The sequence below is a fragment of the Lepisosteus platostomus genome, chromosome 9 (genome assembly GCF_059453375.1).
Source record: "Lepisosteus platostomus isolate fLepPlt1 chromosome 9, fLepPlt1.hap1, whole genome shotgun sequence".
Taxonomy (NCBI): Eukaryota; Metazoa; Chordata; class Actinopteri; order Semionotiformes; family Lepisosteidae; genus Lepisosteus; species Lepisosteus platostomus.
In genome coordinates, this window is record NC_142619.1 from 9,107,862 (window position 1) to 9,135,634 (window position 27,773).

The 27,773-nt window shown below is 37.6% G+C and overlaps 1 protein-coding gene across 10 annotated transcripts in view; it reads left to right on the forward strand.

The window, feature by feature from the left end:
* The window catches only part of cacna1c (calcium voltage-gated channel subunit alpha1 C), a 431,114-nt gene that overhangs the window by 384,256 nt on the left and 19,085 nt on the right, over window positions 1-27,773 (forward strand). For 5 of the 10 annotated variants that reach the window (XM_088646811.1, XM_088646814.1, XM_088646815.1 and 2 more), the window contains 13 exons: window positions 3,612-3,695; window positions 9,164-9,211; window positions 13,456-13,593; window positions 14,844-14,909; window positions 15,410-15,501; window positions 17,164-17,320; window positions 18,579-18,706; window positions 19,886-19,982; window positions 21,546-21,648; window positions 23,409-23,510; window positions 24,136-24,263; window positions 25,645-25,779; window positions 26,841-27,193. In XM_088646811.1, the coding sequence (XP_088502937.1) occupies window positions 3,612-3,695; window positions 9,164-9,211; window positions 13,456-13,593; window positions 14,844-14,909; window positions 15,410-15,501; window positions 17,164-17,320; window positions 18,579-18,706; window positions 19,886-19,982; window positions 21,546-21,648; window positions 23,409-23,510; window positions 24,136-24,263; window positions 25,645-25,779; window positions 26,841-27,193 (1,631 nt within the window). Of the gene's footprint in view, window positions 1-3,611; window positions 3,696-4,248; window positions 4,333-9,163; window positions 9,212-13,455; window positions 13,594-14,843; window positions 14,910-15,409; window positions 15,502-17,163; window positions 17,321-18,578; window positions 18,707-19,885; window positions 19,983-21,545; window positions 21,649-23,408; window positions 23,511-24,135; window positions 24,264-25,644; window positions 25,780-26,840; window positions 27,194-27,773 lie in introns of all 10 variants that reach the window. The other 5 variants (XM_088646816.1, XM_088646818.1, XM_088646821.1 and 2 more) reach the window with 3 other exon arrangements.

The window sequence follows — 27,773 nt, forward strand, 5'->3', positions numbered from 1 at the left end:
CCATCATGGATTCTGCTCAGACTAGCTTCGTGGAGCACTGTGGGATCTTCAGTCTGATATCAATTGGTTTTTAAAGCTGGGTTTTTAAAATAGACCATTGACACATTGTACAGAAGATGAAAAAAGTAATCCAAGTTTTCAGTTAATACTAATTTGACTAAGGAAGACAAGGCTCATCTGGGATGGAATACAAAAGACATCACAATTTTTCCAGAACTCACTTGGATATCTCTAATGTAAAGCAGCCTTAAACTCACATTGTTCTGGCTAAGAAACAGTAGAAAAGGAATATGGGTCTGAAGTGCTTTACTGGTGGATAGCAGAACCCTGCAGGTTCAGGTGTTTGGCTGTGGATGATGCTAGTTTTAATTTTGCATAGATTTCATTAGCTATCTGTACCAGGCTTTCTCAATCCCATCAATCAATATGCTTTCATTGTATTTGTGCACCAGTTAGTTTTTTTTTTCTTTTGAATCTGTATCTCTGAATATCTGTCTGTTTTCACTGAGATTCAGGAGGAAATAAAGTGTTAAAGAAGAATGTGAATTCCACTAGCATATGACTTGTCAAAATGAATATGGGTGTATTGGGAGATTAAACATTCATTCGTTTTTAATGTTGCATTTAGTGACTGATTTTTAAAAATATTTTTAAAGTACATTGTACAGTATATACAATAATTATATTATATTATTAATGAGTTAAAAGGTGGCACATAGTGTGCTATGGTAAACCAGGACAGAACTGTCAAAATTTCATTCTGAAAATATTGCTGAAAGTTTATTTGCCAAGCTCAAATTTTTTTGTTGAAATGAGATGCCCAAGACTTGATGGTGTTCAATGGAATGTTTGTTGCATTTCTGTACTTCATTTCTGTACTTCATGCTGCAAAGCTGTGAATTAGAAATGAAAGGCAAAGTGTTTCTCTCCTTAGGGTTACTCTCCTGGCTGCAGTGGCATCACACTTGGGGGCTGGGGTCGTTCTTTTGACCTGGAAAAAAAAAAACCTGTAGCAGTGTACGGCACTCTTATGTGAAGTTTTACCATTAAGATATTCGTAACGCACACTCTGTCTATGAGTGTCACAACATGCTAAAGGAAATTTGAAAATTATACCTGCGGCTGCAATGTTAAAAACTGCAGTTTTCTGTGCTAATGGGTAATGTAGTTTACTGAACTATTTTGAAATGACATAAACTACAGTATCTACAAAATGAGAACATGAACTACTTTCACTCTGGTTGTTCTATAACTTTTCAGTACCTAACTACTATTTAAAGTTGGTAAGTGAAAATATCTATTTAATAAAGTTTAGAATCCAGTACTTTATAAACTGGCAGATTAAAACAGTGTTTTTTTTTTCCTGGGTTACTGAACTTGAGGCTGTCAAGCAGCACATCATTTGCCTGTGTTAGATCCCCACTTTGGACTCTGAAATACATACTGCACACTTAATGTTGATGATAATTTTATTTTTCTTTTCAGATTTTTTCCCATTTAATGTTATCATGCAAGCACCAGCTGTACGGCCTATATTAAGTCATACCTGGGGATGTTGTGCAATAATTAACATTTTCCTTCACTTACAGTATAACCTTAACTGTTGTCACCTTAACATAACTGGGTCAACCACAATAACCACAAGGATGGTGGAAAATATTACTGGAGTCTCCTACTAATGCTCCACAGATCCTTTATACTAGTAAGCTGTACAATGATGAAATGTTTGTAAATAGTGGGTTGATGGTTTATTTTATTCCCAGTATGTAAAGTGTGTTTAATGATGTTTGGAATTGCATGCTACTGCTTGGGTTATTGTTTTAATTAACATCCTTTTTTGGAAATTACAATGTATCTCTCTTTTTTATTCTCTCCATTTAATGTGTATGAAAATGTGTTGCTAAGTCAGAGAAGCCAGTTGAAAAAAATATTTTAGAATCCTATTCTGGACTTTTTAGTTTGCAAATATTATTTTATTATTTGTTTTTTTTTTAAACAAAAGTGTGCTTCTAATGTATAACTGTTTAATGCCATAGATTCACCAAATCTCACCACTTCAAAACTGCTCATTAAGCTGTACCTATCTTTGCCTGTTCATTTAAAGAGCTGGACTAACTCTAAGCTTTCAGTACGAGATCTCCCATCTTACTAACCAGTGTCCATTCATCCTATCAGTACTGTCACCCTGCTGTCTCGATAAGACTGCTACAATCATATCTGCTCTTCCACCATGCTAACTTGCACCTTAATGTTTACCAATGCCGCTCTGAGCAAAGTGCCTGTCACTTTGCAGTACTGCCCCGCCTCGTACTTAACTAATGAAAACTACACATCATATTCACTGGTGCAACGTGGTACTGTACATTCTCCGATGCCCTGTCACCCAATGCACTATCCAGAGGAAATTGAATTTCCAGTCACCATTTCATCTCTCAGGCGTGTTCATGTTAACAGTGGGAGTTACAGTATACCACTCCATTTATTGGCTTTGGTGCACTGCCTTGGAGTAATCCACCTCCTCAGAGCTTTTCTTGGAGCTCATTGCTCAGCTCTGCAAAGTGTTACCATACTTATTATTACATTTTCAAATGAAAGAGAGAAATAATAGCACAAAACACAAGTAAGTCCATGTTCATTAAACAAACGTTCTTCCAAATATAAATATAAAACATAAAATTACACTATATTTGTAAATTTGTAATACTATATTTGTAAATAATTTATAGCTTGGATTCATTCATCATACAGTATGTTAACACCATTAATAAAAGTGGGCTGTCTCTTTAAAACCAATTTTTTCCCCACTCTTTAAAACCATCAGTTCTACCAATCCTGATTTCGATAGCTAGTGTGTTTTGCCTCGTGAGATGGCATGGCTTTCAAAGTAATTTAAAAGAATTAAATTCACAATCTCGTAATTTACAGACACACCCACAACCTCAAACATGGGCAGAAGTTGTTAAAATCGCTGCCTGTGAAACTGGGTATAGCAAAGTGATCATTAGAATCTGCTGAAAACATGAAGGTCAAATATTTGCTCAAACTATACATCTTTTTTATTTTTTTTAATGACTATGTTCCTCAAGACTTAAAGCAGTTCTTGTTTGCTACATACAGTATACAGCAAGCACACATCTCCCATTTAAATGTACATACTGTACTGTATCTAGCCTTCATCCTAAACTGCTGGATTATTACACAATAATTGAGATTTGTTTAATTTAAATTAGTTTAATTTTGTAACTCTGTATTATGGCCCTAATTCTTTCCACTTCTATCAAAGAATCACACACAGTTGTAATAGGGTTTGATAAAACACCTTACTCTCCCTGAAGTGGGGTATTTACTCTAGGCTGAGTCCCCTGCCTGATTTTAGTCAAGTGTTTCCAGTAATTTCACCAGAATTTGAGAAAGCGTTTGCTTGCACAGATTAGTGCACCTTTTGGCAGTAAAGAGACAGACCCTTTTGAATTTTTATTGGCCCACTGAATCAAACCCAGGGAAGCAGTGGAACAGAAGAAAAATAACAAAATAGAACGCTTTCACATTTTAATGATGCCTATCTAACTTGCCTTTCTACCCCCTTCACCTGCCCTCTCCATCCTGTATAGGGTTACTTTAGTGATCCATGGAATGTATTTGACTTCCTCATCGTAATTGGCAGCATAATAGACGTCATTCTCAGTGAGATCAATGTGAGTATACCACTACCTTTCCCACACCTGCTGTCTGTCCCGTTTCTCTCTCTTTCTCGCTCTGTTTTCTCTCTTTGTGGTTCCCCCTTTTTTTGCCACGTCACTGTACTCCGTACTTTTGTGGTTGTTGTTTTTTTACCCAGAGTTTGTTTCCTGCCGTCCACGTGTTTCAACACCAAAAAAAGACAGCTTGTGCCTCTCAGAGAGGGGGGTTGCTGGTGAAAGGGGTATTTTTTTTTTGGTTTTTCACAAAATGAGTGTGGGTATAGGGTTGAAGGTAGGAATAAAATAGACCTTGCGCGAGAGCAAGCTTTCATTTATTTGCTTGTACATTTTACTGCAACTTCACTGCAACTAACGAGACACGACGTGACTAACCCCCGGATTACGACTCATGAGTATCGCTGACAAGCATGATGGTCGTCCTTTTTTTTCTTTTTCCAGTTTTACTTTTATGATTTAAAGAACGTTCATGTGTAACCCTTTTTCTTATTCTTTTCTCTTCTCTCCTTTTGTTTTTTTCTTTCTGTTTTTTTTCTTTCATCCTATGCAGCACTATTTTTGTGATGCATGGAATACATTTGACGCCTTAATTGTTGTCGGTAGCGTTGTTGATATAGCAATCACTGAGGTGAACGTAAGTAGACAGCCACTGTCCTTGAACGTGCCTGCTCCTCACTTTCTGTCTGTCTGAGACTAGCTAGGATCTCGACTGTTGCATTGCCTCAACTTTTTAATTTATTTTCCTCTTTCCTTCAAATTGTTTTTGGGGGGGTAAAGTCAATATATCCCTCTGGCATGAATGAAACTGTATAGCAGGATGAGAGTGGACATTTTTACCACATAACGCCAAAATACTTAAACCTTTTTACTTCTAATCGGGTGCATTTAAAAAAACACACATTATGTCTTCAAACATTTAGTGGGAATGCAGTAGTCAGAGAAAATACATTTCTCAAAGAAAGTTTCAGAATATGATAGAAACAGCTGCAGTAAATGTGGTACACTAAAATAAATCTATTCACCATTAGATATATGAAGTCCATACTGTGAGATAGAGGCTCATCAGGCTGATTCTTAAGCCTGATTTCTCTAGTTTGACTGTTGTCTGTATCAGGAGTACAGTATGTGACTCCTGTCAACCATAGTAACAACTTGTACCTTGGTTTCTCTGTTCTGTATGCTAAACTAAATTAGTTGCTGAGCCAGATTTGCACCTGATCTGTTTGCAAGCAAATGTTTCTGTTAATAATGATGCCATCCCAAAATACCTGAATCACACACAGTTTTTAACAATGTTGACACCAAAGAATGTCTCTACAGTTATTCAAGAAGGACAGATGCACACTGATCTATTCACTGTGGTGGAGCACGTAGCTCCGGACATCTAAGAGCATTACAGACCAACTGTATGTTTGCCCAGTCGCATGTGCCTGAACACTACTAGTCCCTCAGAAGCTGAGCGTAGATTCTGGCTGTTATGAGATGCAGTTCACAGAACATTGCACTTTGTGGTATTCTGTAACAAGGACTATTTATCTTAAAAGGTGATAGAAGTATCCTTTTTGAAGTAAAAAGACCTAAATTAGATAATATTTTTTTCCAGCCCTCTCAGGTACAGTACTAATTATGGCCAACAGTATTTCTAGTTAGTTACGGGTCTTGATTAGTGTCAATAGACCTTCCTGAGCTGATGAGCCATTATTAAAGGGAGGTATTTTAATGTTTTTTTCTAAAGCTAAAGCTGAGGACATCATGCTTCCTTATTGCTTTATAAATGTATAAAGGTAGACCAAACCTCTTTTCTTCAGCAGCATGTCAGGATATCTGGCTACTGTATTTTGTTTTGAAATTGTGAAGGTCATGCCTTCTCTTTTAGAGTAAAAAGATTTCTACTTAACCATGCTGTGATAAAGGTTTTTATTTAGATTATCTGATTTTCTTTCACATAGACAGAGCACTGTCAGTCATGGAAGACCAGAATGTCTGCCGTCCTCCTGCTATACAGTCTCTCTCTCTTCTCTGCACTAACTTTGATTTGGTTTGAGAGTTAAATTTCTGTTGGTTTTGTTAGCATGATCTCCTTTTCCTTTAAAACATAAACAAAGAGCCCCTCCCGTGTTTTAATTTCCGATGACCTTTTAAGAAATCTTCTGCATTTAATAAAAACGAAAGAAAAATAAAAGCCTTCAGTGGAATAATTTTTAAAAAGCCCGCCTAGCTCTGACAAGCTGGCGTGACTGACTTCCTGCTGCTCTCCTATAGATACCTGTTTAGACCCTGCTTGGTCCTTTTTTTCTACCCACAGCCAAGCTGAAACACAGCACAATTAAATTAACCGGCAGATGCTTCTTAAAAAACAACAAAGAAAATGATTGCCAGCTCAGGTGTCTTGTTGACTGATGTCCGGCTGCATATCCTTGAATGCTATTTTCTTTCTGTCTGACTTGAGTGCGCTGCACTGCTCCTCTCTGAATGTCTCCTCTCTTTGTCTTGTTGGGTGGGCTGGTCTTCAGTTAATGCCTGCAGGTAACCCAGGCAGGGTTTATCCAGAATGTCCACTTGACCCAACTTTCCAATTTAGAAGGAGAAAGAACAAAAAACAGACACTTTATATTAAGGGGCTGCTTATTTTTTTGATAACAGAGGCATATTACTGTATTTTAAATGGTTAATAAAGAAGCTATAAAGTGTTAGAAAAGAATTACAAATAGGTTATTAAAATGTGGTAAATGTTTACAAAGGCCTTTCAATACCACAATATATTGAAAATATTTCCTTTTTCATTTTAATAACCATATGCAATAATTTCTGAGTACTTTATTGTTTCTCTATTAATTATTCACAGTATATAAAATATAAATCATTTGTAAGCAGCATCCTTTCATAAAGTGTAACCAAAATAGGGATTTCTGTGTCCTGATTCAGAGATGACATTTGTACTTCTATTGTTTTGCTAATCTGTGTTTGAGCCAGCTGTTACTTACTATGACATACTGTAGTACCCAGTGGAAGAATCATTTAAGTGATGAAGGGCTAGTGAATTGAAATCAGCAGCTAGTTGATTCAATGTAAACATTGAAGTGCAATGGTCATTCAAGGGTTATCTATCCATGCACTGCTGGCTATATTCATATTCAAAAACACTTGAGTCCATTTCATTATGATCAGACAATACATTTTACAATATGATATCACAAAATAGTAGGAATATTGAAAGTAAGACAGAATATAAAGTAATATATATTTTAATACAAATATTGTATATCTATGATTTTCTATGTACTGTATGTTGTTTTATTGCACAAGTAAAAGCAGTGCATTTTTGGCTAGACTTTAGATTACATTCCCTCCTTGTATTACTTTATAAGGGTTATACTGTATCATCAATTACATTGTCCTACAGCATAGGTAAATCATACCATAGACATCTCAGAAGTAAAACGCTATGTCAGAACCTGGGTTGCCTAAAGGCTGAGAATGAGACATGAAAGTGGTGTTTGTTGTGAAAACAAATTGTAAAATTTATTTAGTTCTAATGTTGATTCAGATATATTTAGCTCCCCTAAGTACTCAATGATACTGTCTGAGAGCTACGCACTGTTGAGATTGTCCTAACGTCTTGTGATGTTAATAATACTGTAAGAGTGGATTGAACTTTACTCTTCCCTAATTCCAATATAGAAATGCATATAGAAATCTAACTGCAAAAAAACCCACTGCAGGACAAATTCATTTTCCACATCTGCAATAACATCAGGGACGTACATGAAAATCCTCTTGCTATCATAATGTTCCCTTTAAAACAAAGACAAAACATAGCAGAAGAGGGGATTTAATGTGTGTAACTGAAAAACTTAACATCCAAAGTTATTTAGCTTGTCCAGTAGTCTGGAGGTTTTGGAATTAAGCTGTAACTACGATTCTTCCAGTGGTGGTTCATGACAGATCAAGCACTGTTAAGATGGGCTGTGTGCTCTGAGCCAGCCACATAATCAGTGACAGCTGGGTTTGTCCTCAGTCTGTCACTTTTGTTGTCTGGGCTGTTGGAAAACAAGAGAATGAAGACAGTGCATGCTTCCTAGAATATATGCCGATAGCCTACATCTTTCAAAAGCTACACTAGCAAATTTATTGGTAATGTTGGCAATTGCTCACAGATTTTCACCATCCCCATTTATATATTACATGTACTGTATATCTATTTAAGGAATCTGGTTTCCAGCTCTAACATACTCCATGTAAGTCTAGCTAGTTTTTAAAGAACTGCAGTGGGTTTGAACAGTGGCTGCAGCATAAAGACGGTATTCACATACTGTCGCATGCTAAAATACACAGCTCCTCGCTGCACCTCTCAGACACACACCAGTCTCTCCCAGCACCCTGAAAAACCTGCAGGAAAGGGAAGGAGTCAGAGCTGACTTTGAGATGGGGACTTTTGGAAACCCATCTCCCCCTTCTTTTTTAAAGACCAATGGTATTGAAATGAACATATTCAGAAAAACTCAATGACACGGATGATTTTGGTTTCATCACCACTTTTTAAACGAATTTTCATATAAGATTCTTAGCCTTTTTTTTTCTCCAAATAATAAGGTCATATCAGACATACCACTTTTAAAAAAAGTAAAAGTAAAAAGTAAATAAACATATAAAATAGTTTGATCTTGTACTTGACCAATATGAACGGCAGCAAGGTGATAAAATCCATCTTGTTTTCATTTTGTGGCTATCGACACAGAAAAAAATAGCTTTGCCATAAACCTTAAATTTTTTCTCAAAGGATTCTTTCCACCAAGATAAAGCAAACTTTTGAAAGATGAAAATATCCCTTCATTCTAGACTCTGAGAATAATGTGCAGATCTTAATCTAATGTACAGCCACTGATAAAACAGGCTCATGTGGAATTCCATTCCTGAACTGCAGGATGCATTCTGTCTTCTGACATCCCTGGAGCAAACTAGGACACAGGATTTAATGTACTGTATACAGTCAGTCCAGTTTATTCATTGAGAGTGGACTGCTAACTTAGAAAAAACTTCTGTAAAAAAGCAAAACCCCCACATGAGATAGATAAAAGATGTACTGTACATTTCTATTTTCCTGCTGAATATTAGTTTTTTAGTTTTTTGGCCTTCCGGGGATTACTCTTGAAGTTTCATATTTAACTTTGCTTACCTTTATTTTTAGAGATTAAACACACTCACTTCCTTAACACTTTTTTGGGGAAATTTTATTCACACACATTACTACTGTAAAATTCATAGTTTCATGTCCCTAAGACTTATGTTTACACCACTGGTTCAGTCGTTAGAAATATAGAGGTGCAGAAGCCCTAAAACGGTTGCCTCAAGAGCCCCCAGCACCAGCTGAGCTGCCCTTTGACCCAGGGCCCACAAGCTGGAATGCTTCTGTTCCTCAGTAGGTTACCCTACTATAGCTTTTATTTGTCTGCCTTTCTTTAAAGCCAGCTGACTCTGCCTCATCTTCCCAATCCTCCGTGGTAAGACAAATGGTACGGACAGACGGTAACCTTTCTCAAGCCCCTCCTGTTCACTCTAGCTCCACCCACTGCCTCACCACTCCAGATGAGCCGCATGTTGCCTGTGACTGTCTGTGCGTGCCAACTCATACATGGGTGGATCTTGTTGCGATGGCGTCTAGCGTTGTTCAGACTGTGCCTGTCCCGTGTGTCTTGCTGCCCTCTTGTTTACTGTGCTCATATTGTGGCACTGTGTTACCCCCTTCCTCTTGTTTTATCGTCTTCCATTGGAGAAGTGGGCGCCTTGTTTGAAACTAGTGGCTTTAAAAAATACATAAATAGAGGTGTTTACAAGCCTGTACCTAACAGCTTGCAGTTCTGAAATGGAATATGTATAACAACAACAAATCGTGGGATGTTGAGAACCAAATTGCTCTGATCAAGATTGGCAATGATTGTATTGCTCAAGTAAATTGAAGGACTTTAGCTGACATTTTTCATACTGACATTTTTAGAGCAGAATTTGCCCCAAGTAAAGAGTTGATGTTTTCTGAAAAAAAAACGCTTCAGATAACAAAACATTATCTCACTTGATATGGCTTTTTATTATGTTTTTTTTTTCAAGAATAGGGAGGTGAATCAGATTTAATATTTAGATTTCTTTTTCAATTTCCTGCTGTGTTTTACTGCTTTTACTACATTTTTGTGTTGCTCACATAAAACTTAGCATATTCAGAGTTGATGTATTTATCTTAAATGCATTAAGGTTATATTATATTCCATGAGCAGCAGAAAAACAACATTAGTAAAGAAGAACAGTGATCACGAGTCTAAGTTCACCAACAGGGATAAATGGACACCTACAGTAACATACTGTAACAATGTTAGTTGTGAAAAATCATAAAACAACAGCTTCAAAAATTACCACTGAACAGAATCTTCTCCTTACGTGATCCAGTCCAAACAAAAGTTGTACGTTGTGAGCTTCACAATGTTGATATTTATGGTAGGGCTTCCATTTGGAAACCTCTTGTATCTAAGGCCAATACACTGCAATGTATAACCTGGTGTAATGAGCACAGAACCTGGACTTCTGAGCAGTGCAGGAAAATGAATATGGGCTCATAAATCTCTTTTTGCTACTGTACATGGACAGGTTTCTGTATGGAGAAAGCCAAAGGAAACCACCAACATTGTCCCGACAGTTAGATATGGTGGTAGATCTGTTATAGTAAGGCAGTCATCTCATAGTCATTGGGTCCATTTGTCCATTTATTACTCTGAATACATTCTTCATAGCAGCAAAACTTTATCATCACTAAGTGGTAATCTTTGCAATCTACCTCCTTAAGAAATCAATGATATGATATCCTGCTCACAACTTTGGCAGTTTGCACAGTAGTGTAATTTGACTGACCTGGATCTGGCTAGAATTAGAACAGAGATGGAACACTGCCAAGCTTTGCAGATGACAGCTCAAATATTGTAGTAACTGTGTCTGACACTAGACAATTTGAAAAAATGAAAATGGGCTCTGAAGAAAATGCTACCATTTAAATGGCTGGCCTTGTGCCTTGGACAAAATAAAATACCTTGGACAAGACAATGAAATGGAAGAACATGTCAAGGAAAACTAAAGAAAAGGAAGAAGGAGTGCTCTGATTGGTTCAATAAAACGTTGTCTGGCTTATTTACCCAAATGAAGAAAAGGACATAATGTTATTAAAAACTGGACTCATTACATGTAATTGATCAAAATATATTAATTCAAAAATCCGCAAGTGACCAAAACTTACCTAAAAGTTGGTCTATAGGGATTGACTATGGAGTTATCACTTAAAGTTGATTGTGTCCAGAGATGTCCAAAATATGAATACCTTCATACCAACTTTAAACCAAAGGTAGGAAGATGCCAGTTGGAGTGAAAAGAAACGCTTCAAAACAATTACTGTCCACACTGGATTGGATAACATCTGATATAACAGATTTCATGAAGAGATCATTCATGCTTAGTAAGAGATGAGACCAGCCTGAGTCCTGACACATCCTACCTGAGTTCTAGAAGGCATCAAATGATCACACATCTGACACGATCTGATCATATTTAGCTGCGGATGTGGCTGTGAAACTGCATTCCAATTCATCACACAATTGTTCAGGTGTGTTCCTCCCCATAAAAGACAATCCAATACTGGAACATTGCACAAAGGAATGCCCGTGTAGCCCTGGTCATGTTTGTAGGAGGATTGCGATGCTGGGAAAGTAGTTGTCTTTGTCAGCGAGGTAGTGCTAAATGTGGAAGGAAAACTGGTTGCAAAATGCAAGAAGTTGTCCAAGCGGCATTTAGAGACTATCCTTTCTAAAAATAGATTCTCAAACTTATCAATAATTGCACACCCCACAATCATTCCTTTTCCACCAAACCAATCTTTTTCAATAACCCAGTTCTGTGCAAAAGTTTTCAACAAATCAACAAATGCAGATTAAACCTTGAATCATCAGAGAAAAATATATCTTCCCATCTTATTTGACCAAGGTTATTTCCTGATATTCATGGCCAAGTTGATATTAAGCAGGTTTAGTCCATGAAATGCCATAATAAGCACCATCCATGGTCTGCTGGACCTCTTTGCACTGTTCTGTCTCTGAAGAATTAATTGTGTGATTTTGCTTCAAAGGACTATCATTATGAGTTGATTCCATGTGGCCAGGTGAGCCCAGATTCCTGGTTTAAATTAGGGAGGTAAGAACCATTGACCAGAGATAACAGCAAGTGGCCAAACTGCAATTTACTGCTGAAGAAATCACAGGAGACAGTATGGGGGACAACATTTTCGGGCAAGGCATTGCCCGTTTTGTTAAAGCCAAGGATATGGATATACTTTTCTGTATAAAAGTGCCAAATCACATTATGTTTTAACAAAGTGAGAATGACATATCTACCAGATGGTAGGATTCTTATGGGACAACTTTAGGATATATTCTGTGAGACATACATTCTTTAAAATTAAGGAAAGAAACTATATCACCCTTTCCTAATAGATTATGCTAGCATACATGCAGAGAAACCAGTTTTATACCATTCCAATGTACTCTATTAAAATGTCCTGCAAATAAAGGAATGAAAGTATATAAGGTGACTTTTTAAAGTTTGCACCCACCATTTTCATTATGCTTAGTTTTTTGTGAGTTGTAAAGTTTGGAAAAAGTATTAATGGTAATAACTGTTTTGATTTGTAGACATACTCAAAAGTGGCTGGATGTCTTATTCTCATTGTTCTAAACAATTAGCCACATTGGGTGTAGCAAGCATACTATATCTAGAACCTCTAGAATGCAATTATGTGACTCAGAAGGGTTACTAACAACTAACTGACCTGAACCCATTGCCTTTCTTTGTATCAGCTGAAACTCACAATAAGTTATGAGACCTATTGCAATCTACCCTTTTCCCTGCTAAGGTGGTGAGTGTAGGAGTGAGAGCAGAGCACCAGAGCTGCAAGCTCACAGTAGTTTTTTGGTGTTTATTAGAACATTGTTAGTTAACAATGTTCCACTAGTCACTCAGAGTGGTAGAGAAATAAAGAAAAGGAGTGCAGCATTCCCTAGATTAGTGACAGACAGATGTAACAGACACTTTATACCTCCCCACATTTATAGGAGGTAGAGTGAAAAAATAGAACTATGTGTAAGGGGGGGAAAAGGGGAAAGGTCAAAGAGCAGTCCCAGAAGTCCATCTTTGGGGACAGAACACTACAATATTGTTCAGTACGGGCCATAATATTTTTCAATAATAATTGAAACACCCAATGTATAATATGAATTATTGGCTGAAAAAAGAGCAATAGCCTTCATGAAGTCAGAATATTAAACAATTTTAAATGACATTTGAAAGTTAATGACCTTCCTATAAGTATACATAAAACCAAAGAAACTTCAGTAGGTGACAACTAATGTTTGCAAAACTGAGTGAGGTTTGTCCCAATGTCATATGACGATAGTATGATGATTACTTTTGTGGACAGTCACAGATCAGACCTTATAAGAACACAATTGAGAGTGAAGAGTCAGGAAATTAGTGATATCTGGCATCATTTCCTCCTTAATACTAGAATATTTGACTGGAAAGGTTAGTAACAGACAGTGTGAATGATTTTTTTAAAGCCACTAGGATGTCCGTGCTTGCCCAGTTCTCTCCAGGCTGTTGTGTCAGAGTGTGATCAGTGCCTTGAGGTTCTGCCTGGTAACCCGATGTATGTGTACTGTATATAAAAAAGGGGCTACAGAACACAGAAGACAATGCCAGGATCTCCATCACCTTCTTCCGGCTTTTCCGAGTGATGAGGCTTGTGAAGCTCCTGTCTCGGGGAGAGGGGATACGGACCTTGCTATGGACATTCATCAAGTCCTTTCAGGTAAGCGAGACTAAGCTCCCAGCAGGGATGGGGGCTACGAAGAACATAATGTCTCATTAGAGGTGAACAGGCAAACACAAAATGGATCAGATACTGTGGTTCACAATTGCTCAGTTGAGTTCCTCCTTTTCTGTGTTTCAGGCCTTAGCCTTTTTATGTTATTTTTTATATGCTTCAGTTATGTGTAATACAGTATTATGTGTATGGGTAATACATTGTATATGTGAATTTTTATATATAATTGTTAATATGTTATGTGTATTAGAGTTATGTGTATACAGTACTGTATTTTTTTTAGTTTATTAAAAACACACATAAGTAGTATTACTGCTACTGCAAAAAGGAGAATATATGCAGAACTCTAGTTGCTTGGAATTTGTACTGACTTCTGTAGGAAAGAGTACACTTTTATCCGGTTCTTAATAAAAGTCAATATGCTGATTATGGTCTTGACTCTCACTGAAAACAGTGTATAACTCATATCTCAAAGAACATCTTTAACAGTTTTCTGACATAACCACTGCTATGAGCTCCAGAATGAAAGGAAGCATGTAAAATGTGTTCTCTGCAAGCACATAAATATTTCTGATCCCAAATGTACGTTGTGTGAGTTTGGTAATGCTGTTGTGCAGGTCCGGAATGATACAAATTTTCAGTCTTGATGCATATTATTATTATTATTATTATTATTATTATTATTATTATTATTATTATTATTAGGTTAATCCGCAGTCTGGCTGGAGGGTTGTAGTACATATTAATTTTAAATTCATACATTATTTAGAAGTTGCTATTTGTTCTGTATTCAACTATTTAAGTCCAAAACATGTTTTAAATTTAGTGTTCTTATTTTGTACTCTTATTTTGAAATTCCTGAATGAATAGCATTTCTGAGAAAGATGAAGATATGCTTCTGAACTTATTAGTCTATCAGGTTCTTCAAAAGCTTAGGTGGAAGTTTAACATTTCCACAAAAATGTCTAAAAGCCTTAAAGTTTAATCTTTCAGCAAAATATTTGTGCCTGCTATGCCTTAAAACAGGCTTTTAAAATTACCTCGTTATTATTTTGTAGGGCTTTCTTAAAGGGTTTTAGATTGTCACTGCTTCATGTCTAAGCTATTCTTAGCTATGCCACCCATATGATTTTCAGTTCATCTTTTAATCACACTGGACTTTAAGTTTTTATAAAGTTTTTATAAAATTTGGAAAAAAGATAATGTTCCCAATTCTGTTTTTGTTGTTTTTTTAGGCTTTGCCATATGTTGCCCTTCTTATAGTGATGCTGTTTTTCATCTATGCTGTGATTGGAATGCAGGTGAGTGTTGAAGTGGACTGTGCTTTTCTGGACGCCAATCAAAGAAAATTGTCAAATCCCATTCTTAAGATGCAAAGTTATTCCATCCCAACCCACATTACTATCAGTTAATTCTGGGGATTCTTCTTAAAGGTGAATTCAGTCAATGTGGACTAAGTATTTTGTTAGGTTTTCTTTTACTTCCATCGAAAGAACTCCAGCACATTAACATTAGGGTCCATTTTTAGACGCTAGAGTTTTCTTTGGTTGGCTTGAAGGAGTCTTTTAGTTTAATTATGTGAACAGTGCTTCCTTACAGGCATATTACTTCCTTGAATATCCCAAGACTAACTTGGCCTTAACGCTTGCCCTTTGATGAATTAAATTAAACCTTCACTCTTAATATGTGTACCCTGTTATTAGTTTTCTTATTTTTGTTCTTTCTATATTCAGAACTGTACCTTTAGGGTAAATGAAAAAGAAAAAAACGTCTTTCATGTCTTTTAATGTGTCCTTAACAGATGTTTGGTAAGATTGCACTGAAGGACAACAGTGAAATCAACCGAAACAACAACTTTCAAACCTTCCCGCAGGCCGTGCTACTGCTCTTCAGGTAAATGTGCTGAGATGAAATAGATGTTTTCTTTTGAAAAATAAAAGTAAGATATAAAATGAGTTATAAAGATCTTTTTTTATTATCTTAGGCCTCTGTATGCGCAGTAAACCTAGGTGTTGTTAGTAGCCCTCTGTAAAATACTAGATGGAATTAGTCTCCTAACTAAGTGCCTTTAGCTCTTTTATACAGTAGGTCTCTTTGATTTCTAGTCTAACTTTGATTATTGTGAACAAATGTGTTCTTCAGTAATAGCACATTGCATCACCCCCTGGCGAACTGAATAGAGCTGAATTCTCCCCCAGCACACCAATAATAGGGTGCATTGGTACTGGTACTTGGCAACCCACTGACGCTAAGCAGGTATGAGCCTGGTCAGTACCTGGATCTGAGGAGGTGTTAGTGGGGCCGGTAGGGGGCGCTCACCCTGGGGTCCATGTGGGTCCTAATGCCCCAGTATAGTATAGTATACAGACTCTATGTGGTCATTACAAATCCCAAGGCGCTTCTCGTAAAGAATAGGGGTGTAACCCCGGCGTCCTGACCAAAATTCTCATTGGCCCTTACCAATCATGGCCTCCTAATAATCCCCATCTATGAATTGGCTTCATTACTTTGTTCTCCTCCCCACTGGTGTGCGTTCTGGCGCACTATGGCTGCAGTCGCATCATCCAGGTGGATGCTGCACATTGGTGGTGGTGGAGGGAAGTCCCTATTACCTGTAGAGCTTTGAGTGGAGTGTCCAGAAAAGCACTATATAAGTGTAAGCAATTATTATGAATGTAATATGCTTTATTTAGGACTGAGCCTGTTATGGAAGATGACATACTGGATACTGGATAATGCTGGATAGGCTTTTGTTGGGTGTCAGTTAACTACAGTAGCTTCAAAGAGAAAGTATCAGGGTTCTGAATAACATAGTGCTATGCTACCCCTACTGCTGCCAATATTGCTACTGAAGTAATACTCCTGTCATGTTTCTTTCTATTATGAACAGCATGCCTTGTTATTTACAATAAGTGAATTTTACTAATCCTGTTTGCATGATGCTGTCTCTCATACATTGTTTTTGATACAATAAGTGAGGCATGGTCCTCTTGAGGTGCCCATCAACAATTTCCAAAAGGTCAGTTCAATAAATGTCAAGTAGGAACATCTATTTTTTCTGTTCCCTGGCTTATCATGGGTCTTTAGCAAAGTGTCAGATGAAATCAGATGAAACATCATGTTTTAATTCCTAAAAGCAATGCACAAGACAAATCACTTTTTGAAATCATTGAATATGGAGGAGGAGGAGGGCGCTGCGCACTGCGGCGGTTTTTCGTGTGTTTTAGTTTATCTGTTAAAGTTTTATTTTTACTTATGGTATGTATATTGTTGTTCCTGTCATTTTTTTTTTCTTCTGTCCGTCTGTACACCAGCACTGCTGCTGTAAAACAACTTGACCTACCCCCGTGGATGATAAAGACTCTCCCTATGGGTTTTATTATAAAATAACAGGATGTTAGTAATGGAAAGTAAAGTCATGTGTACTGTATGTTACTTTGACTGCTGCAAAGATACATAGAAAAGTTCAATCTAAATAATTCCATGTCTGCTGGTACTTTGATTTAAATGACTCTTTTACAATTTGAGCGTCTTTTGTGATTGTGTCCATTCCAGGTGTGCGACTGGGGAAGCATGGCAAGAGATCATGCTGGCGTGTTACCCCCAGAAGAAGTGTGAAACGGGCTCCGAGACGGGAAGTGCCAGTGAGGACTGTGGCAGCATCTTTGCCGTTTTCTACTTTGTCAGCTTCTACATGCTTTGTGCCTTCTTGGTGAGTCCCACAGTCTGGCAATGTTCATTCCTTCTTTTTCTAGAGACACATCTTGATTTCTTCACTAAGTACAGTATATGTTTTATATTGACCTACTCAAGGTACTTTTAAACACTGTAACCTCCAGGTGTTACGCTCCATACCATACAGCTAAAGGTACTGTATATATAATATATGTGATTACACTATACAAAGCATAAACTATAAGAAATTATCAATCTCGAAATTTTTAAAGGGGACACAGAATACACCACTGTGAGCAATCTGAAGCACATTTTTACTACCATTATATGGACATTATACTGTATGTGTATACTCTAGTAATTGCCTCCATTGACAAATTCTTCACACTTTCATATTATACACATATCTTTGGTTATCTCCTGACCAAAGTTAGGAATAAGACATCTTCCACATCTGTCATTGCAGACTTCCCATCCCATTCACTTTCACTTTAGTGGCTCCACATTTTACCAATATCCATAGCAGCCTTGTTTGCTCATTGGCCCATCTGCAGCAAGGGAACTACAGCACCTACCAGGGCTGTCCGATACCAAGCTCTGCTGCCACCCATTCACCGGCCACTACACCTTTACTCTCATGCATCACTACAGTGCTTGCGCTCTGATTTCATTATAACAATACTGACCACTTCATACAAGTAAAACTGATCAGTCAGGTCAAAGCGTGTGTTATGTTATTAGAAGTTCAATTCCATCATCAGCTTTCACGAATCTCTTTGTGCATACTATTCTCTTCATCCCCCCCAATTGTATGACGTGTATATCTGAACTGGTCCAGCCAGCCCAAAGCTTGTGCGAAAAGCATGTGGGGGTGTCTTTTTGGTGGGCTTCGCACAGCCTGTCCTCACAACTAGACTAGCATTCCCTCAGCAAGGCAAGTAACACCAAAAACTCTACACATATTTTGTCACTGTATCATTTTCATACGAATCTAACTGAGCTCCTGAAATATACATCATGGTACACTTAGAACTTTCCTTTATTTTAGTGATTACTGTCTGTATTTAGTTCAAGATCAGTTTTTTCAGACCTAGGGCAATTATCTTCAGTAAAAGCTGATGTGCTTCCCTTTTCCAGAAAAGACAGTAAAGCTATTGTTTGTACTGCTAAACTAGCACTAAAACCTTTATTGTCAAACTTACCCTAAATTGAAATATAAAATATAAAATAATTACAGGACTCATTTTAGAAAGTTGTGCAAACTAGAGTATGTTGAATACTCTTTCCCTCCACAGATCATTAACCTCTTTGTTGCGGTTATCATGGACAATTTTGACTACCTGACCAGAGACTGGTCCATTCTGGGGCCACACCACCTCGATGAGTTCAAGAGAATCTGGGCTGAATACGACCCTGAAGCCAAGTCAGTAACTGTCTTCAAAATATATTCTTTTATTCTTCTTAGTATATTTGTCTCCAGTGGGTTTTTAGCTATTTCTGAATGGAGAACACCTTTACCAGACATTAATTGCAATTCACAATCTTAAAATATTATAAAAGATGTAGTAAATGACAGTATTAATCAGAACGTGAAGTCAATAAACGTGCCATTTTCAAAGTCAGTTTGTCCATTACAAAGTGAAAAAGACACCCTAGGTACCTTGTTCAAAAACATGTATTCCACTCACCTGGTGACTGGGATATTAATTTGTTTTTCCCAGTTGACTCAACGTGGGGATTTGTTCCATTCTTCTCCCATGAACACGGGGATATCTGTCTGTGAAAATGATTCACCCAATTCAGTACTGCTAGTTTAAAAACTTGTTAAGGTCATTTCAGAATCTGTCTTCCCCTGTTATTAGGGGAGACCCTGATTACTCTTCAACAATCTCTGAAATATTAAGTCAATTTGTTGCTTTTAGAATGCTTGGTACTAATCTTTTTAAGAAAACATCTTCCTCAGAATCCTATGGGGATAGATGTATACAGTATATACTGTAGATCTATATATTGTAGATATATACTGTAGATGTTTTGTGAGGAAGTCTTACACCAGCCATTCATTCAGTGCCAGTACATGACTTCAGAATACAAACATCTTTCTCTGTAAGGTCCATCAGTTAGGTAGTTGAGTTCAAGCTAGTTGGAAGCATGAAACACTAGGCGCTATAAATATTTAAATAATCCACATAACATAAATAATCTACTATTATTAGACACATAAAGAGGCCATTCAACTATTTATGTGACAGGACAAGGTAATTGTGTGTATTGGATCTAATTTCTAAAGATTTGCTATAGGAAGAACAGACAAAGGGGGTGAATACTAAGCAATCGACATTTTAATTTTTGAAGTTTTGTTTTACATCATTGCAATGGGATGAATGCTTTTACAAGGAATCATCAGAGAAAAAAGTATCTAAACTGCCTGATATTCACATGGTACATAAAAAAAAATTCTGAATAACAAAAGTATCATTTAAAATTAACCTTGCTTTATGGTTAATGTAGACAGGAGGAGGAATGATGTCCACACTTTTGTCTAGCGGTGACGCCTTACATGTTTACAGTAGCTGAGATCTTGCTGTGCTGTCTTTTGCAGGGGAAGGATAAAGCACTTAGATGTGGTGACTCTACTACGCAGAATACAGCCCCCTTTGGGATTCGGAAAGCTCTGTCCTCATCGTGTGGCCTGCAAGGTAACACTCAAGATCCAAGGTCTCCTCTTGTCCTTAGGTGGAAAAAGGAGGTTACGTTTCCAAATAGCAGTTAATTTGTTCTGGGCTTGATCCCCTGTTCACAGTTCTGATATTTGAGTAAAAGAGCCAAATGTCTTAAAGAAAAAGTAGAGAGATTTCAAATGATATACTGTATATACTGGAAGCTATATGTTCCTCCAGCAACTTACCTGTTTAAGTACTCTTAAAAGAAGACACGCTGAGTTCATGGATCTTCCTCTTATTTTCCATTGAAAGACATCTCAACATCTTGGATATCAATTAAAAATAAGGAACCTGTAAAAACATGTTAATTGCAAGACAGCATTAATCTGCCTTTGGCTGTACTTTCAACCTGCCTGTTGTTTCAATATCACTGACGTGTCTTCCAAAATCTAGAACTTGACAGTGCATTTTTGCAGCTAAGTGTTCACTGTATTGAGTATGGGGCATCATATTCAGCATGTGCTGAGATTTACTCCACGGCCTGCATTATTGATCTTATCGTTGACATCTAGAACTTCAGTTTATAAAATAATCCAGGAATCCAGTATAAGTAACTACCTTATGGCTAGCAGTGGTTTGGTGTCTGACCTTCTAACTAGAAGGTTTTAGATTCAAATGCCAGATAAGATGCTTCTTGGTATGTTCTCCTTATGTTCTTGTGGGCTTTCTCCCACAGTCCAAAGACATACACGTAGCTTAACTTGCTTTTTTGTTTTTTTATGTCTCTGTGGGGCTGACATTACATCCAGGGTGTATCCTACAGTAGCTTGCCCGTTGCTTGCCAGGAGAGGCTTTGCAGTTAGAGCAGTTAGAAAATTGATGGATGAATTTGCAACATGTTTCAAGTGGGGGGCGTATTCAGAGTTCCCTTTAAATTAGTCTGTGTGTCACTTAATGATCTACAAAGCATGCTATGACCTTTATATGCAGGAACAGGGAAGGTATTTTAAAAATAGAGGGATGTTAACTTGTTACTGTAAAGTATTGCTGTATTATTTAGAGTGTTCTTATATATTTAAATCATATTTGTTTATTTAAACATCAGTGCAGGGGCAAACATATTGCAATATTTTGCATAATCTTTATAAGCATCCAGAGAACCTGACCTGGCTGTCAATCCAGCTGTTCTTTACTTTAAAAACTGAATAGTAAATACAGTAATTGATTATACGATTTACTGTTTGATTTCACTAGCAATATGTATTTTTATATTTGTTTTTGCTTTATTTTAAATTTCTACAGTCACAAAATGTGTTCAAATGAGGAATGAACACAAGCAATGTGACTATATTTAGTGTAGCCAAAATTAAGTTACTCTGTAAGCTTTTTTTATAGTTACAGTAAATACAGTATGTGCTATATATTTGTTTGAGTATACAGTAGGCCCATCATTATGGCTGAATCAAAAGGCTTGGACATTCTAACTCTGAAAGTGTTTGTAGAGAATGTCTCAAATTACTAAAGCACTGGTAACTAAGGACCATTCATGACTGATTACATTTTCCCAGTCAATGGTTAAATGATCTTCTCTCTCTACAGCGACTGGTATCCATGAACATGCCTCTCAACAGTGATGGCACAGTCATGTTTAATGCCACTCTCTTTGCTTTGGTGAGAACTGCCTTGCGGATCAAGACTGAAGGTAAAAGGAATTCCTTTTTCTCTGTTAATGATGGTGTTTCAGGCTGCAGAGTGGTGCAGTGATTAGCATTGCTGCCGTGCAGCTCTGGGACCCTGCGTTAAATAACTAGGGTGCTATCTATGTAGAGTTTGTAAGATCTCTGTCACGGATGTCAGAACGGACAAACCGTGGAGAGGCAGGAGAGCGGAAAAAGACCCATATGTGTAGCGGCGGAATGGGGGGTTAGCCCGGGCTCAGCAGTTCGGGAGTCGTATAGAAACCAATGCCCTCAGGCAGCGGACATGGGGCGACCTGGTGCCAGCCGGATCTCAGGACATCCGATCGTCAATGCTGATCACAGGAGCATAAGTGACCCGGAAATATATAGCACCAGAGAGAGAGACACCGGAAGGAGAGCAAAGCATGGGAAACTAGGGACAGGACAGAGTAGGAGCGCCCTCTGGCTGCAGGGGGTGTGACAATCTCCTTGTTTGCATGAGTTTGTCCAAAACATGCTGGTAGGTAAACTGGTTTAAGATTGGTCCTTGTGGGTGGGTGTGCATGTTCGAGTCTGTGTGCACCTTGTGATAAATTGAGATCCCATACAGGGTGTATCCCTCCTTACATCCATCACTTGTCAGGTTCGCCTCTGGCTGCACCCGTGACCCTGTACTGAATAAAGTTTTAGTTTTAAAATGGAACGATGGATGTTGCCAAAGTAATCAGGGCTTATAGGATTCTATAAGCTGTTCTCAAAGACACCCTATGGTGTTATCCTCTAAGAACAGAACAGCTCAAAGAACAAAGTTGTTCTCAAAGACGGTTTTCCGAACTCATACATCAGAAAGACTACAGAAACCAAAATTATCCTGCAGCTAGGATCACACCTTCCCCCTTCTCCTAACAACAGACTACTTTTCTTCTAAATTTTCACTATTCATTGCAGGTTTAATTTCACACCTCTCTACACCTATTCCGACTTCACACCTCTTGATTGGCCTCTCTTTCTGTCCCTTGCTCCCGCCTCTTGCTCCTCCTTTCTCCCAGCCTTTGTTCTCCCGCTACCTTTACTGTACCTTTGCTAACTGTCCTGTCTTTCTCACACTTGAAGAAGACTCAACGGCCGAAACGTTGTGTTTTCTTTCTTCTTTTTTTCAGCATGGAATAAACCTATTACTTGTCCCTTTGCAGCCTACGCATGCTGACGCAGCTACCCACCTGAACTTATAGGATTCTGTTTAGTTGCTAAATTGAAACCCCTCCCATCCTACAGGAAGTGTGTTTTTATTTTATTAAAAAATAACAATGATAAAATATATAATTGATGATGATCTTTCATGAACAGCACGACAGTATATAAAATAAAGATGACAACAGTAACAAAGGTTGGACAATGCCTCTTCACCCATACATATAGACAAATTTAGAAATATTCTCCAATGTTATTTCTCACCAATAAAAAAATCATGAAGAAATAATCTTAAAGATACTAATCCAAAAATAAAGATACTATTTGAAATTTCTTACATTTTGACAATGTAACATGACAGCAATTTGTTTCTTTACATCAGTGTTCCTCCATAGTTTAACAGAGTACTGTATGTCTTAATTTTCCATGTGACTTTTTCAAGGTAGATCATACTATCCCATATTACCCATATCCTGATGTGTCTGAAAGCTAGATTTCAATAGAGAAAATGTTCTTATCATAGTTTTTTTAGCAGCCCTGGGACCCTGGGTTGCCTTGATATTTACAGTATATTGCTTTTTCTGATTCACAGGCAACCTGGAGCAGGCAAACGAAGAGCTCAGGGCAATTGTGAAGAAAATTTGGAAAAGAACCAGCATGAAGCTCCTGGATCAAGTTGTGCCACCAGCAGGAGGTCAGCCCTGGAAACCCGCAGTACAGTGTCCTGTCTGAGTTCCGGTGTCCTAAAATAATGGTGTTCATTATTTTAGATCATCACTGGGCTTTGTAAAAGCCATGTGAACATTTATTTCATGATTCATCTTCTGTCAGACCTCTTATAAACCAGTTAGTTGTGAATTACACAACTTAAAAATTGAACTGAAAAGATTTATGGGTTTAGATTTGGATTTATACTTTTGTGTTTTATATAACATTGTGGGGAAATATGTAGGTGCAAATGCATTAATAACAAAACCTTTGTTTTAATGACTCTTTCATTATCACCCTAAAGATCTTGGCCAAGGAAAATAAAGGATCACTTCACACTGTGGTATCACAGTAATCACAGTTAATCATAGTTACTAGTGCTTACCATTACATACTGCAGAACATCATAGAGTAATCACAGTTACTGCAATGTATTCATGATACACTGTGACATCTAGGGAGTGCAGACATAGATCAACTGAGCTGTAAAGAGTATTTTTTTCCAACTTGAGTTTTTGACCCTGCAGTGTCTGTCAGTACTAAATTATACCAACTGATTTTGAATGAATTATCATGTGAAGTAATGTAATAATGTTTTTCTTGTCCTATAGATGATGAGGTCACTGTGGGGAAGTTCTATGCCACCTTCCTCATACAGGAGTACTTCAGAAAGTTCAAGAAGCGCAAGGAGCAGGGGCTGGTCGGGAAACCTTCCCAGAAGACTGCTTTGTCGTTGCAGGTATCCCAGATGCACACATTGATGTTTATGCTGAATTTGTCGTATTGATTTAAAAGGCAGGTCTTGCACTTCTGAAGTTATGAGGTTCTTAAGTGAAAAATAATACATATTTAGATGAACTTCAAGACTGGTAGACCACCTCGCATGGTAGATAACAAGTGGTGGGCTTTGCAGGTAGCAAAAACTAGCAATGAATACCACTGTGGTAGAAAAGGCTGCGTATGATCATTTGAATTTTCAGAATAATGTGGGGAAACTATACAACAAACAAAATGCAAGAATTGATATACTGTACAGTAAGCAAATAATTTAAATCAGGGCATGCTATGATAAACTTGTGTAATACACTAGGAAGGCCTCATTTAGAATATCGCATACAATTTTGGAACAAGGTTTAGGAAAATAAAATGTAATAAAAATGTGTTGGTAAGAACTATTACTAAGAGATGTATCTAATAGTATCTAATTTGCCAATGTGGGATCCCAGTTTGGAAAGACTGTAATCTGTAACTCACTGTCTGCTGTTTAGTCACTCTTGGTCTTCAGCTGTAAACTCTTATACTCTATAACTGTCCTTTGACGCATGTCTTTTTAAGACAGTCATTGATGACGTGGTGGTAAAGGGAGAAATTCCAGGCCAATTTCAGAATCATTGATTATTCAGAATCTGGCCTCACCTTAGTGGGTTCTGTTATATAGTTTAATTCCTCTTGTGGGCTGCTTATTTGAACTCCACTGTCAGATCACCTTTCAACAGATATACAGTACTGCCCCAAGGCAGCCAGGATCCATAATATGTGGAACGTTTTATATTTTAGATCGAACTCACTGCTGTTCAAGCAGTTCAGGTAACATGTCTGTTTTAACTTTGCATTATTCGCATCCTGGAAAGATTTAAATTTCTTAAGTATTAATTCTGCCTCCTTCAATTCCTTTGTCAGAAAATGTTTCTTTGGTACAGGCACGTGTCTCCAAAGCTGCAGTCTGTCAGAAATCAGCTTCTGTAGAAACGGCTGCTACGTATGCTTCCACTGCATTTTGATTTGGCAGCTCTGAGTGGCATCATGTAGGAAGCACGGCAGACATCTGCTGCACAGGCTGTTAACATCTTGAAGCTAGTCAGAGTACTGCAATATGTTTTATAATGTGCCTAGCCTTAAATAATAAAATGAAAAACCACAGACAATATGTAATACTGACATAAAAAAAGCCAGGGAAGTAAAGGGCAACATTTTTAAAGCTTTCGGCATACATTTTTCTTTAAACTATGTTGCTTCGAATTGTTCAGGCCACAAGCATATTCTGCCTCCTCATACCCCAACCCTGCTTCCCTCAGTTGACCTCTGTCACTTCATCTGAGCTCAGGGAGTGTGTGTTACAGGCGGGCCTGCGCACTCTTCACGACATTGGGCCAGAGATTCGGAGGGCCATATCAGGGGACCTCACTGTGGAGGAGGAGCTGGAGAAAGCCATGAAGGAAACTGCCTCTGCTGCTTCAGAGGATGACATCTTCAGGGTAAGGATTATGGCATGCTCAATTAAGATGCTCAAAAGGTAATTCAGTCACCATTTTACATCTCTGTTGCTAATGACTGGTACGTGTCTGGGGAGATGCCCACTTCTCCAAAGGACTGTAAGACACCACTTACAAAAAGTATCCTGAGACAGTTCTAATCATGTGATTTCTCAGCGTGTGGTACAGTAGCATTTTCCTGCTGACCTTTACTAGACATACTGTAGAGCAGGGAGTTGTGTCAACACATGGGCTGCCAAGGAACAAGATTAAGTCAATTCCACACTGAAAAGTAAAAAGAAAAAGCAGGGTATGAAACTAACACGTTCTGTGATTTACTTTTGTACTTTCTTTTCACCATTGACCTCTACCTTTTCTTTTACATGACATGTTCATCAAACATATAAACGACTCTCATTACATATTGCACTGTAAGAAAATGAAAGCTGTCCTATCTGTGCAGTTGTGAGCAGTTATGAGTAAATAAATCAGTAAATAAAGTCAATACATTATTTTCTTTTATTGTTTTTCTTGTGATTGCTGGATAGGTAATTAACATGATTAAAGTGCACACAGATCTTTTTTGTTCCACATTGTCAATTACTGGTCCTGAAAACAACAAGTAGCTTGAAATTACAGTAAATGTAGAAAGACGTCAATTAGCAAGTCTGACAGGTTTCTCCTTGTTGTCAGTTTAAAATGTACTAAATAGGGGATTTTTAAAAAATAGCATGTGTTTATTCTCACAGTTCTATCTGACACTGCTGCCAAAATAATGTTCTTTTTATGTATACATTTTAGGAATGTTCTTTGAGTGCATGTGTTTGGCATCTCCAAAGCAAATCTTCAAAATATGATTAATTTTTTGTCATAGTATTATACAAATCTTCTCTAATACACAGATATTTCTGTTTTTTATGTCTAGAATGTTAAAATTCATTATTCTTCATTTTGAGATGGGCACATGTTTTTCTTTTAAAAGAGATGTTATAAAAGCAGATACATTTTATGGATATGTTGGTCAATTTGACAAAATTTCTAGTGCAACCGTTTTCCCTCAACAGAGAGCTGGTGGTTTGTTTGGCAATCACGTCAACTACTACCAAAGTGATGGGCGGAACACGTTCCCACAGTCCTTCACTACCCAGCGTCCTTTGCACATTAACAAAGCAGGGAACAGCTCTGGGGACATGGAGTCTCCCTCTCACGAGAAGCTGGTGGACTCCACTTTCACACCCAGCAGCTACTCTTCATCAGGCTCCAACGCCAACATCAACAACGCCAACAACACTGCCATAGGCCGCTTCCCCAGTCCAGCCACCTACCAGAGCACTATCAGTACAGTGGATGGCCAGAGAAATCCACTCACCCCCAGTCTTCTCCCCCGGGCAGCCGCCTGGCAGCTCAGTGCCAAGAGGTAATTGACACACCTGCAGTTTATTCTGTGCTGAGGTCAAGTTCCTGTTGCTAACACTTTGTCCAATTCTCTTTTTTTTTAAATCCCAGAAATATACTGTAAACTATATCGATCTCTGAATTATTCTGTCTTCTTATCATCAGCTTTTTAATTTTATCATTAGATACTAGTATATTGAAACTGAATTCCAAAGTAAGTAAAACAACAATAAAAAACTAACATAAAGGATGTTAAGGTCATTCCTATAATATGTGGAATGAGGTGTAGTCTAATGGACTGTAAAAAATATACTGTAGGTACAACTGAAATATTGAAACATTAAGTAAAAATCTTAGATGCGTTTAATGGCTACTCTGTCTAAATAAAACTAGACCAGGATTCCATTTTACCTTATCAATTGCTATATGATAATAAAATATAATAAAACCATATGAATAAATAATATAATGACCAATCATTTACTATTCAAAGCTTCATTATCTTCAATAATGGAGATTATATAGCTCATCTATATTTTTTCTTTCTTCTCCATTTGTTACACCTTTGACTTTATTCTTAACAAACTCTCTTCTGTTTTATT